The 18,169-nt window shown below is 40.2% G+C and overlaps 1 protein-coding gene across 2 annotated transcripts in view; it reads right to left on the reverse strand.

Moving 5' to 3' along the window:
* Positions 1–6,492: 6,492 nt before the first annotated feature.
* The window catches only part of HSPA12A (heat shock protein family A (Hsp70) member 12A), a 93,082-nt gene continuing 81,405 nt past the window's right edge, over positions 6,493–18,169 (reverse strand). For both annotated transcript variants that reach the window (XM_037400190.1, XM_037400191.1), the window contains 5 exons: positions 16,633–16,719; positions 15,964–16,068; positions 14,635–14,893; positions 12,834–12,937; positions 6,493–11,668 (listed from right to left, as the gene is read on the reverse strand). In XM_037400190.1, coding sequence (XP_037256087.1) covers positions 11,034–11,668; positions 12,834–12,937; positions 14,635–14,893; positions 15,964–16,068; positions 16,633–16,719 — 1,190 coding nt within the window. In that variant the 3' untranslated portion in view covers positions 6,493–11,033. The remainder of the gene's footprint in view (positions 11,669–12,833; positions 12,938–14,634; positions 14,894–15,963; positions 16,069–16,632; positions 16,720–18,169) is intronic.

Here is an 18,169-nt window from a genome sequence, read left to right on the forward strand (position 1 = left end):
GTATAATAAATTATAGGCTGAGAAAAAAAAAAATTTCAAAGGGATAAAGGTTAAAAGATTAAAAAAAAAATCTGAAACTTAAAAGCTTAACAGGGAAGTCAAGACCTGAAAGCAGAAATTGGTGCTATTAAATAAAGCAATTGTGAAGAATGAGATATTATGGAATTGATTAGCAAACCAGAAACCAAACGTTTCCTCGTATCACTACCTCTTGTCACAGATTTCAATAATTGTGAAAGAACAAAAAAATAAGAGTTGGCGTATAACAAGAAAATTAATTATTTAAATGTAGGTGAATATGCTAATAGTACTCTGGGAAGATGAATATAACTTAACACACAAAAAGCTCTCAGAAGGGTTCAATAAATTTGAGGAGTTTCACCAGTCATTTTTGCTTTGCTTTGGTACCTGAAACAGGTCCAGCTGTTCTGTCAGTCCCAACCAGGACCGCCTTCGCAGACCATGCATCTTCATAGGGCAGATCTTTCAGGGCTCTCTGGGCACACCAAGATGCTCATACCAATTCCATAACTTTCTTTGTTCGTGTGAAGGCTTTTAGGTATGGAGGCAATGTGAAAAATGCTTCATTTCACCTTTGTGGAGGAGCAGAATAAGGCAGATGAAACAAATCTGGTATTACAGAGGTTGCACTACAGTGAGCTGTTTCACCAGTTACAGCAATTCTGCTTTCTCTATCAGTTAAGCAGAGAGAAGATGCGCTACATAAGGCTTACCCATACATGTTGGCATCATACCATTCATACAGAGTTCGGTGATCAAACGTTAGGAATCTACCAAGAGATGATGCGATTCTTTCACACCCATCAGTTCTAAGTAAAATAGCAATTAAGTCACCAACTCTAAAGCACTGTCTTCCAGCACTCTTCATTTAGATCCTCAGTTTCCAAAGCACAGTATGTCCTGTAACAACCACATAAGAAGAACCAGGAATTTTAATGACAAAGGGTATGTGAGGGAGACTTAAAGACCAGAGGGGCTGCCAGCTAGTCAAAAGTAGGGGTGACTACCATTTTAATCTCAGAATGGAGCCCAGTTTTCTGCAGTTGGAGTATTTTATTGCATTTTAAATTCACAGTTTAAAGCACAATGTATCCTACCTAAACTTCCCCAGAAAATTATTCAGGAAGTTAGAGATATCTCACCTTCTTTGAAGTCTTTCATTGCAGCATTTTTCATGTGGCTGAAAAGCTTGACACACTTCAGGTCAGTAAAGCACAAGTAATTCATCAGAACTTCCACATTATAGGTTTCCAAGGAAAATGCTTTAAACAATGCAAATTCTAAAAGCAAAATGAGTGCAAAACCCACAGTATGTTTCATAACCGTGATTTGTGGTTACCTCATAAGTGCAATTTATCAAAAGCACACCCAGCTAATGTAATACTAACTACTGTAACAAGCTCCTAAGGTTTAAACACCCACTCTTCAGACTGCACACAAAAGTGCCTTTAATCAACGTTTGCAAAAGTCAAAACCACAATGTTGTGGGATGACTGATGCACTTCATTCATAAAAGAGAACAGCAAAACGTTTATTGGTATAAAACAGCAACTTTACAAAGTTTGATAGTAAAAGCAACAGTGGTTTAACATGATTTGATGGCAATGTACACTTGATTGTTTACTGTACTGAGGACAGGGTCAGACAAAACCATCAGGGAGACCCTCCTGTTGAGTCATGAGGTTCAGAAAGGACCCTCTTGCATTCTAAACTCCTTCTCAGAGGGGAGTTTAGGTGTGGTTAGATCCAGACCTAGTCCCAGGCTTGGTCAACGGTTTATATCTAAAGGATTATACATGCACAAACAATCCTTTATCCACTTAGCTAAGATTTCCAAATTTAGCATGCTATGAACCACTTACCAAGAATCTGTTGCAGCAAGGAGTCTCTCAGCCTCAAGCAGTAACCTTGAGAGGTGTCCTTACTCAAGGGAAATCCTGGCATGCAGCCCACTGTCGTCCAGGAGAGCTTGACAGATAAGATAATTCATTTATAGGCATATTTGCATACCAACTACAGAAGTTAGTTTCTTTCAGACTTTCAGACCTTGACCAGCACTGTGGCCAGGTGCGTGCATTGCTTCAGTTAGCCCTTGGCTATTGTATTGTTACCTGTCTCCCCTGAATCCACTTTGACACATACAGCCATCATGACCAGATGCACATATTACAACTGCCACTGGTGGTGATCACTTGAGCAGTGTTAGAGCAATAAAAGTCAGGATGCAGGGGAGCACACAGCCCCACACAACACGCTTTAACTACTCACACCACATTTTGTTTGGTGATGCTTTGCCAGGGCTTTCTGTTTTGTACTGCAATGTGCACAACACGTCTGTCCTCCATGTGTGTGTACACAGAACAACTTCAGCATTGGTTTCCAAAGTCCTTCCAGCAACAAGATGTTTATCTGCAAGAAAACAGCATCCACTGTCTAATCCTCAAAGCTGCTAACAGAGCTGTAAAAAAGATCACAGGTCTATAAAACCTGATTGAAAGACCTGGGGTCTAGTTAGAGAGTTAGATTCAGGGCAAGCATGAAACCAGTCTTCAGATAATGCCAAAAGCTGTCAGAGCAGGAATGGGATGAAATCTTCCTGTGTTCTCCAGGGGCAGACAGCCACAGAGAGTCAGAGTTCACATTATGCAAAACTTTAGAAAGGTTACAACAGCAAAACACAAACTGCCCAGGCAGGTAGCACCACTGCAGTGTCAGAAGGTTTAAAACCAGATTAAACAAAAGTTGGGAGTAGCTTAGGCAGAACTAACAGTGTTTTGTAATTGGGAGGTGAGATATAGTTGGTGCCTGAGGTCCTTTCCAGCTACATACATCTTCTGTGATGCTCTGACAGATCTGCAATTGCAGTCAGCGAAAATACTGCATGGGTCTGCACAGAGATAGAGAAGAAAAAGGGAAAAAAATCTAAAGCCACAATTAATACTACCTACTACCCAACTCTGAAGGAGAGAAATGATAAAAGCTTCTGTGGGATGTGATCAGCATACTCTGGCAACATCCCCTCAGATCTGTAGCATGTTTGGCAAGCGTGTGACACTTCCTGACCTTCAATCTTATGTCTCTCATCCTTAAGACACAAGAAAGTGACTACAAAATTAATCTAAATACATTTTGGAACACCCTCAATTACATTACTTGATTCTTCAAATATCTTACACAATTATCAGACTTAAATGTTGACCTTGTTGCCATGAGCTGACAAAATTTCTGTTCTCCTGCCCACCTGTGTACTCTCGCTAAGGCTTTTTTGATGGACAAGGCAGCTAGCTGCGTGTTCCCACCACCCTGCAGATACTACTGCCATCTGGGATCTCTGCTTACATAAGCAACACAGGGAGAAAATTATCTGAAGGAGGATGCTGTAACACTGTTCGTAGAAAAACACACTTAAATACAGGAACCCCTGCAGATGTCATGCAGGACCAGCATCCTTTCTGCTGGAATCAGCTCTGCTCACAGTTAACTTCCTCCAACATTCTGAGGCATCGATAGTCATCTGAAGTGTGTGTGTTGAGGGGGTGGAACAGGCTGAGAAAATAGATTCGCTATGATTGTCGCTAGATGAAAAGTAAAAGCTCTGTGAACACCCCATTATCCTGCAGTGCTTTACCTGCAACCTTGGTACCTTAGCAAATATGCGGTGATGGCACATACAGCAGGCAGCTTGTCTGCAGGAAGCACCAGGTCAGCGCTGAGGGTTGTTCTTTGTACTACAAAGGAAAAGGATATGTTCAGTCTGGTGTCCGCCCTTATCAGCTGATGGCAGACGGAAGTTCCCACTGGAGGTGCAGAGCTTATTCCTCAGAGGAAAGGAAATACTCCTTGTTGTCCTTAGGAAAGGGGCAGTCACCTTTCCAACTCCTTAGATTACTGTGGTTTAACAAACTCTGGCATTCACAGCTGTCAGTCTCACCACCCCTTTCTACTTTGAAACCTCTGATCTTCAGTTATTGCTGGAGCACAACAGTGCCTCTGCCCTGCCTCATCCACACACCTCTCCAGCCAACTCCTTCGGTTTCCTTACACTCAGTCCGGTATCGTCCTCCTTTTACTTGTTGACTCTGCTGCAGCACACAGTATTCACTGACTAAGCTTATATTGTATTTTTCATTTCTCCGTGTTTATGTAAGCTTAGCTCTGGATGCTGCTAGAAGGATCACAGCAGCTGCAATCTACCAAGTTCTTAATCTTTTGCCATTACATGGTAGCAAACACTACGTCCTAGGTTGACGATTTCTGCTTTGGGCACAAAGGCAGTGCTCCTGGGATATAGCATCTAATAAACTTTTCCCTATTACTACAGTCCCTGAAAAATGAGAAAATAAATGCTACTTCAAAATTATAGACAGCACCCACTCAACTGTATGTTAAAGAAAGAAGATACAGAAAAAATATTTGCAGTAAACCAACTAACTCTATATGCTGCATAGTTCCTTAATATCACTGAGGTATATGCTCAGCTGCTTTGGATATACCCCTTAGTGATGCTGAGATCATATTTATTTATTTATTTTTATTCTATGAGCACATCCACATGTCAAGTCACAGGTATGAAAACAGAATTGTCATGAACTCATACCTCACAAATACACCATGAACATCTTCACCTCCCCAGAGGCTACTCAGCCCTCCTGACATTTGCTGTGATGCGTTTTCAGGATGGCATAAGACACTTTTTGCTGCAAGAAATTGATCTTTGCCTCTGTGGAACTGCACAGGCTGTAGTGCAAACTGCTCCCTTTGTTTGAACACCCACTTTCAGATCTCTAATTTGAAGGAGAAAAAAAAAAGCACAAAATTCTGCCTCCTAATACCTTGTTGCAACTCTACTGCAGTCCCACCACAAAAATGTTTCTGTGTGTTAGAACACAGTGAGGAATGAATGAGAACTAATAAAACAGAATTTATTCCTGAAAAAAGGACATACAAGTTTTCCAACATCAGTACCGAAGGAGACTGGCAAATAACAGGCCTGAACGCCAGTTACACAAAGCATCTGCAGTTCTCAGTAATTTAGCCAAGCTGCATCTCTTGAAAATCAGGCAGCTCTTGCACTGAGTAGGGAGGCTCAGAATCCATTGTTCTTAACACAGATGTCTGGGTGGGGGTTAATGTAGCTGCTTAGGAAACTGAAAGGGGAGAATCTCTGGGAAAGTTGGACACTGCTGTCATGGAGGTTGTTTTGTAAATTGTTTTATTCCATGACTATTAACACTAAAAGACTGCCTGCAAATTTCAGTAGGAATTTACGTGATCTTAGTAGAACCAACAATTTATACAAACTCCTTCCTATCAAGATGGGGCTGTAACTTTAAATATAAACAGACTTATAAGATTTAGATTTAAAATTTAGAAAAGTCTAGTGAAAGGACCAAATTCTGAATGCACATACATGAAACTCCCCTGGAAATCAGAGCAATGTGCTGGAACACTGAAAGCAAAATTTGCTTCTTAATATGTCCCTGAAGACTGTAACTATATTTCCCATTGTACTAGTAACATTAATTGAATGTTTAGCTGAAATCAAGTTCATTACAAGTTAAATACAGTACCTAGCCCATTAGGATGGTGTTTATAATTATAGTCATAAAGGACTTGTAAAACATCTTCATTGCAGAAAATAGGTGGAAGTTGGGGCGTAGCAGCTGCTATGCATCTCAGTACATTCTCTGCATCTTTGCATCTGAGCAGCATTGTAGACTAGGGTCACATACACCACTGAATGGTCTCCACAGCTAGTGCCAACACTGCCGAATTTTAGAGGGACATGGCCTGCAACAGTCCGAAGAAAAAGATAATATTGCACAAACTGTTTTTCTCAGTGCAGCTGGACCTTACTAAACATTCCTAGGTCTAGAAACACACACTAAAGATGTACACTCTCATGCAAATATACCCGGTTATTGGCCAGCTTATTGGCCTGATAATAATTTTAACAATAAACCAGACTTTGACAAGGCCTAAGAGACTACAGACCTCCCTGATATATCGATTTTTATATTTGATCTCTTAGCTCTCTCAGAGCATCATTATAGAAAATACCTAATCCGCTTTCGGTATTGTCCAAAGCCTTTCTGCCTTAACTCCAACAGACACCTTACTCAGAGCTACACCAACTTTCACAGAAGTTGAGTAATCACCAGGAGTAGACTTCTCCCATGGGCGCATCCAAAGCCCCCCTAGAAAGTACACAAGTGAATTAAAAATGCAGCAGCCTCTTGTCAAAGAGTTGTGCGCACTGCACAGGGGGCTGGAAGCCCTTGACAAAGCCCGTAGGTGTCCACACATCTAAAAGGCTGAATAAATCTTACAAGCAGTGCACACAGTTGGTGTCACTTTTGCTAAGTTACGCATATGAAGGAGCATCCAAATGCAAGTATAACCACTTATCCTTTCTCACTTTTTTTTTTTAATAGCCATTTTCAGAAAATAGTAACACCCAAAAAGAATAAATACTTTTACGGTATTTTATTTGACATGATTGAAGACACAAGAACACTCAAGATACAATCCAGACAAGTTGTGAACAGCTCCAAACATCAGTGAAACCTGAATTTATCTTGCACAGAGGTGAACAAGACCACAATGGTTGGTTTTATAGTATAGTTTAAGACTATTTCAAGCAGGTGAGTACTGTGACGTTATGCCCAACAACTTTATACTATTCATCCGCTTAAGCCACTTTGTATCATAAATATGCAGCTTATCTTGGCGATTACATCTCTGCAATATATAATTAGCCTTCTCATAATAATGCATTAAAACTCCTGTATATAAATAAATATTGGTATTTTCATACCAACATAGACTGCCCTAACCACCACTGCACATTTATCATATTCTAGCACAATTAATCATTCCATCACAATTAACTGCTAACTTTGAGCCTAGAGTTAAGTAACTTGGACCCAAACTGGCAAGTTGCTGCTCAGAGCAAAACTTCTGCCAAGACCTTCTGCTTTCCCTAAGGATAGCAGGCCTTCTCCTTTCAACATTAAGTTGCACAATGTCATCTGAAACCCCTACCAAAAAATGCTCCGCAGGGATTCTCCTGCAAAGGTATCAGAACAACTATTCTAAAAATTACTCATTTCCTAATAAATTTCATATTAATTTTACAGCCTAACTTCCTTTATCAAAATGGGCATCCGCATGCCACTTACAATGTAAAGTTGTTTAACTGGGTTATAGACTACAGACCACAGCTTAATATTCTACTTACAATTCTAACTCCTTAGAGACAAGCTAATTTCCATTCTTAGAATTAAAGAGGGCAACAAGGACAGCTGGGAGTTTGTTCGGTAGTTCAGTGCGCTGCAATGATAAGCTTGATAGTGCTCTCATCAGACTGAATGAGGAAGTGCAAAAATATGTAAACCACATTTTACAGTTACAGTAATTTCAGCAACAAACCCCTGCTTGGATCCAGATGGGATCTTACAAAAGGTGAATAAGAAAGGGCAGAAACTGGTACTGTGCAGGGAACTCTGCTTCAGAAGAGCTGCAGAAAATACCCTGAGCATTCCCTGCAGACAGGCTGAAAACAGCACAAAAATCATGGGCCACCTGATCTCGCAGTTCACCGCCCTCCTCTCCAGAGGGGAGCGGGGGAGGTTGCAGCCATTTATTAAACCAAATTCTGTGTTAACTTAAGGCCACCAGAAACAAATCTGTGCAGAATTGGACCGATTCAGTTTAACATAGGATGTAAAGACACTGAAACCTACTTTTCTTCAAGAATTTTGTCTTTTGGTAGGTGGTAGTGGTAGACAGAGACTGGGTCTTACCTGCAGCTACAATAAATCCGTGTTGCCTGGCTTTGGAAGGTAGTTTTGTGTTTGTTTTTTTAAAAACTAGAGAATATCCTTAATGAAACCCCAAAACCTAGTAAAGCTTTATATCCAGATCAATAAATCTATTTTTTAACTTGGATTTACAGGAGGATTCATCCATTATTATGATGAACTGCTGGAGATGGAATGGTCACTGTCTGAAACAAAGAAATGAAAATCCCAGCAACACACTACTGCATCTGTGCAATATGCTTAACTGGTATGACTTATGTTGCAGGAAGAACGTTGTATTCTCTGACACACCAACATTTCTTTCCTATTATTATAAGATCAGCCTTTTACATTTCATACCTTACCATCGTTAAAAGCCTATAATTACAGAAGCTGATTGAGAAACTATGTTATTTAAAATTAACAGCTGAATGAAATCAACAGAGGCAAAGAGCATTTTTATACAAGAAAATAGCACTGTAGAAAGAAAGAGTCTGTACAATATTTAAATATTGTATATACATAAAATTATATCATTCATAACTCATCTTAAAGTTTCTCTTGTTTGTAAACCGTGGAAAGCAACACACAAAAAAATCCTGGTATTCAGCTTTTAAAGCATTTAGCAGGCAGCAGGAAACTGAATGCTCGCAAGCACACTTTGTAATTATAGAAAGTATCCAGCGAGATACTGTGACTAGCATTCTCCATAGTCCTTTTTTTTTTGATTTTTTTTTTTTTTTTTTTTTAAGCTGAATGCAGAAGAGATTTCACATTCAACTAGGGAATCCTGCAGGAGACACAGAAAACTCAATGGCAAAATGCAGTAGATCAGTTCTGCAGCTCTTTACTGTGGCAAAACTCCAGGCTAAACACAAAAATCTTAAGTGCAGGACTGGAACGTAAATAAGTAAAATAATTCATAATGCTTTCTTTTCCCAAAAGTGTCAGTAATGAATTTAACTTATGCTCAATGTATTAGAAAGGAGGTTTAGTTTAACAATTAACATTGCAAAGTTTCAAAAATGTAATGAATTCCAGCAGGTAATCAGGCAGCTCTGTAAAACTAAATGCTCTGAAAGTGTCAGCATTTTAGGGTGATTCAAAAGGTTAGTATCATTCTGCCAATTTGGAGTGGAGTTTAGATTTGAATCTGAAGTTATCAGTTCATGGCAGATACAGATTGTAGGTTTCAGAAGTTATCCACCTGTAGCATTTTGCAAAATAAAAACTCTTCCAGTTGCAGAAGAAATTTTCCGGGTGGATATGCTTAAGAAAACATTTTCAGAAAGTTACTTGGCAAACAAGATGCTACTGTGACCATCATTGTATTTCACCTGCATTAGAGTTATGTGCTTGTAGCCACGTATGGAATACTTTATTTAATGCTATCTGTAGTTTCATTCTTTTGCCTTCCAATTTACTGGCCATTCAACTCAACCCAGAAATACATTTTACTTAATTAAAACCTCTGTTATTCAAAACATATTACAGTACTTCTGATCTGGATGTTTTCTCTCTTAACTTGTTTAAATCTTCCTGGACAGCCATCACCTAACTGTACTTCCAAATCTTAACACAGGGATTATCAAGAAAAGAAATATAATCACTTGGAGAAGTGCTTGGTAAACCAGATGGGTCAGAGGGACCTCAACAGGCTGGAGAGATGTGCAGACAGGACAGACCTCATGAAGTTCAACAAAGGCAAGAGCAGGATCCTGCACCTGGGGAGAAGCAACCCCATGCAGCAGTATACACTGCCAGCCATCTGCCTGGGAAGCAGCTCTGCAGAAAAAGCCCTCTGGGTCTTGGTAGACACAAAGCTGAGCATGACCCTTGCAACAAAGAATGCCAATAGCCTCCTATTAGCCTTCCTCATTAGGAAGAGCATTGCCAGCAGGTCAAAGAAAGCGATTATTTCCCTTTATTCAGCCCTGGTGAGACCACATCTGGGGTGTTGGGTCCAGTCTTGTGCTTCTCAGTACAAGAGAGACATGGTCATACCTGACTGAGACCAGCAAAGGGTCATGAAGATGATGGAGAGACTGAGTAAGCTGAGACTGTTCAGACTCGAGAAGATTCAGGCAATGCTAGAAACATGTATAAAGGCCTGGTAGGAAACAGTACAGAAGATGGAGTCAGACTTCTCAGAGGTATCCAGTGAAGAAACAAGAGGCAATGGGCAAAATTTGAAACTCAAGAAATTCCTTTTAAACATAAGAAAAAAACTTTTTTGCAGTGAGGGTTGTCAAATACTGGAACAGGCTGCCCAGACTTCAGGCATCTCCATCGCTGGAGATATTCAAAACTTGACAAAGTACCCTGCTCTGGTTGACACTGCTTAGAGCTGAGAAGTTGGATCAGACAGTCAATGGGTGTCCTCTCCAACCTCAACCATTCTGTGATTCTATGATTTCAGATGGAGACTAATAAAAGAAAGTTTACAATACCCAAAAGGGAAATAGCTTTGTTCTTAATAATTTTCCAAAGCATAATGAGGGTAACACTAGCTATTTAATCCAACAGCTTGTTCTGAGAGTTTGGACAATAAAGGCTTTGTTTTCAAACTGAAGCAATCAATATGAGGCTCCTAAATATATATATATATATATTTACTAAATCTAATTTTAAGGATTCCTGAGGATCTTCTTTTCAGTAGGATCTAAGAATTTAAGAAACTCAGTTCCCATTTCTTTAAGTCATTGACTTTCAGCACTACAAATTTTGAAAGCCCAGGGCAAAAATGAAAGAACAAAAGAATACTATAGACTACTAATTTGTTTCCGTTGCCAGAGGATGGTGCTGTTTAAACAAGTACCTCACACAGATACCACATGGGTTAGGGAGTTTTTCTTGGGAGGAAGAGGAAGAACAAGAACAAGGCAAATAGACTGCAGTTTTATATCTTTTAAACTAATCTCCAGGTGCCAACAATAATCAGTATTTACTTAATAAAGGTAGATCTTTAAGCATGCTTGAATAATTTGGGAACTTTTACTACCTCTGGAACTTTTGCTCCCAAAACTTTTTAAGGGTCTTTCAACATCCAGCCTTTGGTCATCAAAGGCACGAACATGACATACCCCACCTTACTAGCTGTTCTCATATAGCCTGCTGAAATTCAAGGTGATTATGTGGTATATGAAAGTCAAAAAATGGAATAGTGGAAGATCAGTCTCACAAACAGGCTGTGGTGGGGAAAATGGGCTGTTAGTAGTTTAAGAAATCAATACCAACTTTGACACTTTTAGAGGTGGCAACATCAATGGCCATGGCTTTGATTTCAGTGTCCCCAAACTGCATAAGTGTTTTGATCTCCCGCCGGTTTGGCACTGAAGCATCAGTTCCCGTGAGATCCAAGCGAAGGGTGCCACACTTTTTCACTCCAGATTCAGTGATGAAGCTAACATTATCTTGTTCTGAGCTATAAATATTGATCACTATTACTAACTGAGAAGGTTTGGCAGGTGTGTAACTGCGTGTCACAGTTTCTCCAAGGGCTACAGATTGGTCAGCTGAGATAAACTTGTCAAAGACATCAGTGCACCAGCGTGTGCCATCTTTGACCAGCAGCTTCTCTGGTGGATGCTTCCCTTCCACAAACCGATTGAGCACACCCACACCATAGGTGAGAGGTGAACGCCGCACTTTGATGACAGCAGGGTCTAGACCGAAGAGAACAGCTCCTTTGAGGATAGTGAGCCCCACATCCTGAGGAATGATGACTCGACACCTCGAACCAAAAGCGCTCTGGACAGCTTGTTGGAGTAAGGGGGATTCAGCGAAGCCACCAACCAGGAACAGAAACTTGACATTTGTCACTTCTGGCTTATCAAACACATCACCTAAACAGAAACAGAGCCCATTCAGTAGGGAAAAATCCACTGTGACAAGGCAATGGGGGTGAAACTCCTAATGCCCAAGTGCACTGAATATCCCCCACACACACACAAGATCTGAAACTGCCACACCTATGTGGGCATCCCACACTGCCACTCTCATCATGCACTAGTTCCACTTCTGTAGTCTCTCCTATATTTCACTGTGAATGGAAACTTATTTCAAAGCATACAATATTTCTGAAGTGGCATTTAGAACAGAATTTTTATTTACCTCCTACCAGTAAAGGGAGACAGGGATTTCTTGCAAAGAAATCCTGCCAGTCACATTATTATCATCTTGCCACTTCAGGGATCAGTGAGATATTCCCAAACCTAATCGATTCACATACCCTTTATGGCATTCCAGATAAGTTACCCCATTTAAAATTCACTTGTTATTTCTGACCCTAACATCTCAACCACAATAAGTACCATCTGCAAAATAATACCTCCTTACATTTTTACAGATGTTGTTTCTTAGCTTAAGCCCACATCTCCTACATTCAAGAATATCATACAGTTCAGTTGTAGGCTTACCCTGAGTTCAAGTAACTGAGGCAGCACAACTCAGTTATCCATCACAACTATTGTAATTCTAGGTCTCTCCCTCCCTGCTCACATATAAGCTGTTCTGTACTAGTCTAAGTTGTGACCTCTGAAATTTACCTAATAATTCCTCACATACAATAAGCAAAGCTGTATATCCCATGCCAAATGCAATTCAATTAGTGCTTTGTAATGTACAGAACAGCAATACTTTGTTCTGTACATATATTATATTCTACTTGATACAAATATGATCTTCCACCAGGAAGACTTTAAATAATAAATTTCCCAATAAGCTTATGTCACTTCCCATTACTGGATAAATTAATTCTGTGCTGCTTAAGCCATGCCTGGAAGTACTTTTAGCATGATGCATCAATTATTATTATTTGTGTTTTAGAGATGTCAGTGATTTGGATAGTCATGAATAAATGTGACCTTCCACTGAGGAGAACTAAATTATTTTCCTAAACTGCGTACTAGGGGGGTTGTTTGACTTTAATTCCAGTTACTGGTTTGAAACAGGTAAGCAAAGCTTCAGTTTCAGCTCAGCCAGAAAGGGGAATTACATGCAGATACGTACTAAGGTGCTGAATGATCTGGTCAATTGTAGGTTTGAAAAGAGCATTCATCGCATCTGGGCTCATCCTCAGCATTCCCTGGGAAGACCACTTCACAAAGTCCACGCTGGAAAAGAACAGTTGGAAAGGACATTAAAACATAACAGCTGAGCTGTAAGAAACAGCCAGGCACTCACAAGACACACTAAATAAATAAGTGAATGAGTTTACAAAATCTGCATGCGTTTTGCTTGGAAGAAAGTGCCTCACCTCACCCTAGCCACATACCAACTGCAGCAATGCTAAATTTCAAGGAAGAATTGTTGTTTTTGCTTGCCTAATTGTTGTTTTCTTTGCCTGATTGCCTTCTGTAGCATTACCAATGCTCAGCTGCTTCTTGAAACAGCTGGCAGACAATCCAATGCTCGTTCATCTGAAACGGCACTGATTCATCCCCAGAAGGGCAGCATTTAGATTATAGCAGCAGCAGGCCAAAGCTGCTGGAAACGCACAAGGAGAATGAGCAAGTAGGGGAAGCCTCACGAGGCAGAAGGGAGCAGAGCATTTTTAATGAGGCATAGCATTTGTTAAGTGAATACAGGCATTATGTTATTCCATCACTGATACAAATCCATATAGCTCGGCAATCTCCTTTTCATTCATGCCCGTTATATGTTGCCTTTATACTCTTTCTATCCTGTTATCCAATGAATTTTATTTTATTCCAAGGGAACATTTAGCATTCCCTCTAAAATTCACCATTAAGACTATTAATAAGAAGGAGATGGTCTTGCAAGGGGGAATATTTCCAATTTTTTAATGATTTCGGAACCTCAGTCTCATTTAGGAAGTGACTCTGAGCTGGATTCCAAGTCATTTAGGCTTAAAGTACATTTATCAATAACTTTAGGAAGAAATGCAGGAGTTTCAGCTTGCATGTTGAACATTCAACATTCACTGGCTTAAAAAAAAAAAACACAGAAAGAAGCCAAGGTACAGGTACTAAATATCACATCTCCTGCTCTCAAGCATTCTGCCCCAGATTCACAAGCTCTCTTGTTCGTTCTCTTTTATGCCATTAATCTCCAGGTCTCCTGTAGTATATAATCTCAAAAGATGCAAAATGCCACTTTTACTTTCTCTTCACTTCCTTTTCTATAGCAGCCCACGATCTCATCATTTATGGTGCCCTCTTGATACTGAAAATCATGAATTAAAAAAATCTCTGGAGGGGATTATGTCTCCCCACCTACCGAGCTGATTACCTAACTGGTAAAATACTAGAATAAAAGAAAGCCTGCCATTACTTAAAAGAAGAATGCTTTGCCCTTGCAGAGCTTTATGAGCTTTATGCAGTAGTGTATGTTTTCACCAGTGATCTCATATTATTAATAACTCTTCTTAAGCCGTGAACATATTTACAAATCTTGCTCACCATCCTGGTTTTGTTCCAGGGCACAGGCCTCTAAAAATTAAGGTTCTAGATAAGTAACTTTTAGACGTCAAATTCTGTATTAGATCCGACGTTCCTAATTAACACATAAGGGACTCAAAATATGTGGTCAAATTCAGAAAGTGATGCAGTGATGGCATAGAAATCAATTTCAGAAGAGTGCAAGTCTTGTATAGAAAAGCTTTTTCAAGAGATTGGTCAAAACTTTTCATTCTGGAAACTGCACTTCTGGCAATCCCATTTTCTCATCCTTATATTATTACATTTTTACATTATTATCTTCCAGTCTACATGTAATTAGGATATCTTATTATTTGTCTTTGCTACCTGTAGTTAATTCGGCATCCATTTGGGTTCAGTCATCTACTCACTTGCTTTTCCTCAAGGCATGTTCCACACTGTGACCTCGAAACTTCTTGTAATAGTCAATGAAGGAGAAAGGCAGAGTGATGTTTAGTGGATTGGTCCTGTCTGGAGCTGCTGCCCGTTTACGGGACTCAAATGCTATCATCAGATCTACCCAGGCAGCAGGACGCTTGATTTTAAATTGCTCAATAAAATCTTCTCCAAATATTTTACACAGGAGCTTTTCAAATTCATAGTCCACACCTAGAGAACCATATGGCCCACCTGCATTACAAACAAAACACAGTTTTAATATTCTTAACTGCTTCTTAGATTTCAAGTTGACCAAATACACATCAGATTGACACTACTAGGACTGTCATGGGAGAAGGTCTACAGAAAGAGATATCTTTCCTAAATGTAACAGCTGATCTAATACAGAACATAATCTTACTTTTGCCTCACTTAAAATCATAGCAATTGTAATACTACCACTATAAAACAGAAATGTTTTTAATGGAAGCAGAGGAAATGCCTCTTTATCCACACATGAGAAGGTGTGGGTTAGTCATATTTAGGAGTAGACTTGATGTACACTGTCCCATTTGCTCTTACTAGGTTGTATCCTAAATTAGTCTTACTGCCAGCAAGACTGAGAAGGCTCAGCGATGAACCATACAGATTAAGATTAACTTGGTATAGAGTCACAGCAACAAATAATAGGCTGAGTCATATGCTTAACATCTTAGCCGCAGGACAAAGTCAAAGGGGATCTGGAGTTCAGGATGCAAACACCATTCAAGGAATTGCACTTTCTATCTTTGTTAGGAACTGACCATTGTGCATTTTTCCCAGGGGATGGCAGACCCTCCTTGTTACACTGCCTGTGAAATTACTGGAATATGTAAGATCCCCCTTAAAACTAGGGAAACTTTTGTTCTGCCAACAGTCACTTTAGAATGATCTTGCTGTGACACTTAGCTATTCACATCTCCACAGTACATCTCCGAATACCTGGACAGGGTAGCAATACAGAGGTGACAGGAAGATGACGAATCTACTAGCAGAAGTCAGACCAGGACCATGGCAGGAGGTCATGGCCTGAATGGAAGTGAATAACACAGGAGATGGCAGTTTTTTACCCTCCCAATGTGGGGCTTACCATCCAAAAGCATCAGAAGCATTGAGTGATCTAGCCATGTCTGCTGACCAGCAGCTAGGTTATACTAATTTTGAATGCTGGTCTTAATTCAGGAAGAACTGTTAATGAAATGTAGGAATAATGAAGCATACATTTTCTTCACTGACAAGTCAAAATATTACATAAATAAAGCAAGCGGTGAAAGTGACATTACCTGTTGCCTTGTATAGCTCCTTAAGATGTCCCTCAGGGAGCCTAATCTGATGGACAGTCATATCTACTGTGCCTCCTCCACTGTCAACAACGATGTAACGGTCACCTAGTTTGGCAAGGAATAGGCAAATGGTATTTACCTTGGCATTATCACAACAGCATACCACAATGAAAGCTTCTCAGGGGCATTACCACCATGAAAGATAATGACTTACAGAAAATCATGAACACCTACGCTGAAGACTTGATCTTTATTAGAAATTATAATGCAATGACTGATAACAAGTATGAAATTCAGATGTCAAAAGCTATTGATTTAGCACACATGAAAAGTAGATTAGCGGAATCGCTCATGCTGCTGGTGTACGTTCTAGTGGGCTACCAAATTAACGCTATGGCAAGATGTATTCTGAGGAAAATATTCTGGTTGCGTTTTTAAATCCAGATTGCTTACTACCATCTCCTTAACAAACTATGTTTTGCTAATGCATACAGAATTTCAGTTCAGCCTTAGTAACTAAAAGCAGCTCACAAATTTGTATTTTTTTTTCTGTTCCTATTTATAATGACTGTGAGAACAATGCAGTGAACAGCACATTTGTGGAAAACACACTGTTTGCCCACAATATAATACCAGTGAGAGCTAAGTTTATTCAGGAAAAGACACTACCTTCCTCCAGTTCGGACCAGATTTCTCCTATGACATTTTCCACCATAAAGGTACGACTCTGGCGATTACGACGGACATGTTCCTTAGCTAGTCATTGACAGAGAAAAAAAACCACTGAGTATAAGAAAGCATGAAGAAGTTGTATCGTAAATTCATGAAACAAGTGCAAGCAGGCCAACAGATCTGTATGTGTCACTTCTTAACAAAACAAACAGAAATTATTGCACGAGAAGCAGGAATATTCTAACATTGTTTCTAGAAAGAAGGGAAAACGTTTGTCAGCCACAGCGATCCTCCTTGATACTAACTGGATTAAACCCCATAACCTAATATGAAAACTATAAGCCAGTCTGATGGTTTTTTTGTAATCTGTTCTGGTTTTCAAAGCGCCGTCTGGAAGCGGGCAAGCTGGCAGCCACCAGGCAACATCCCCAGCCCACTGCCAGGTCAACCCACACTGCCTGGGCTCAGCAGAGAACCCCCCTGTTTCCAAAAGCCACTGCTGATTTTGGGTGCTCAGGCACAGACACCTCCCCAGCCTTTCAGGGTGTTGGTCCGTCCCAAAACAAGCAGCCAAAAGCACTGCTGCTCAGGTTTAGAACTCCTTACGGCCACAGTGATCACCAAGTCTGACCCTCATCATATTTTAAATAGACACCGATTAAAAATTCTAGCCATCTAGCAATACTATCAGAAGGATCATTTAACTTACAAGATTTAATTGCTACTTACACGTTTAAAAGATGCAGAACAGTCAAGCAGAGTAGTGAAAGCCTTTACTACTAGGCTTCTAAATCAACCTCTACAACAGTATCAGGATGCAAATCACTGAATGCATCTGGCTTGTCATTTCTGTAGTGCCCATCATCAGGAAAAGCCCAGTGGCCCCACGGGCACCCTCCCCCTGCCCACGAAGACCCTGCGATGCAGACCAGCCACATCAGCCTCGCCGCATAGCAGCACAGCAACAGCGTCAACGACAAAGCGTTCAACGGCAGGACAAGCACCAGGTCCCAGCAAGGGCCTGACACAGCGCCCACAGCAGTCAGTGGGAGCCCTTTCATTCACTCCTGTGGGTGAGAAGTGAACACAAGGGCCAGTCTTTAACCACAGCTGAAGTATGCTTATCCTGGTTACTACAAACAGTAGAATTTTTGTTTTGACTTCACAGCAATAATATGCTCCTTGGAGTGCTTCCCTCTGTTTATATTTAAAGGGGTTTTTTTCTCCTTAATCTGTTCTCAGCTTATCTTGGGTGCCTGCCATGCCCTTACAAAATTTTAATTTGAACTCCAAATTAATTCACTCCAAACTTTGTTTTCATTAATTTTGACACAAAACCTTTCTCATCCACAATAGCTTTTACCATACAAAGTCATGAAGGAGAAGAGTAACCCCCACCCCAGAAAAAGCCCATCAGCAGAAATCCATGGTCTGCCAGATTCTGCCCAGCATCAAAACCTTAACCAATGAAACTAATGTCTTTTATTATTTACCCAAGGGTAAATCGTTGTGTAGCCTGAGAGTGAGTTCATGT

This window comes from Falco rusticolus, chromosome 9, assembly GCF_015220075.1.
Source record: "Falco rusticolus isolate bFalRus1 chromosome 9, bFalRus1.pri, whole genome shotgun sequence".
NCBI classification, from domain to species: domain Eukaryota; kingdom Metazoa; phylum Chordata; class Aves; order Falconiformes; family Falconidae; genus Falco; species Falco rusticolus.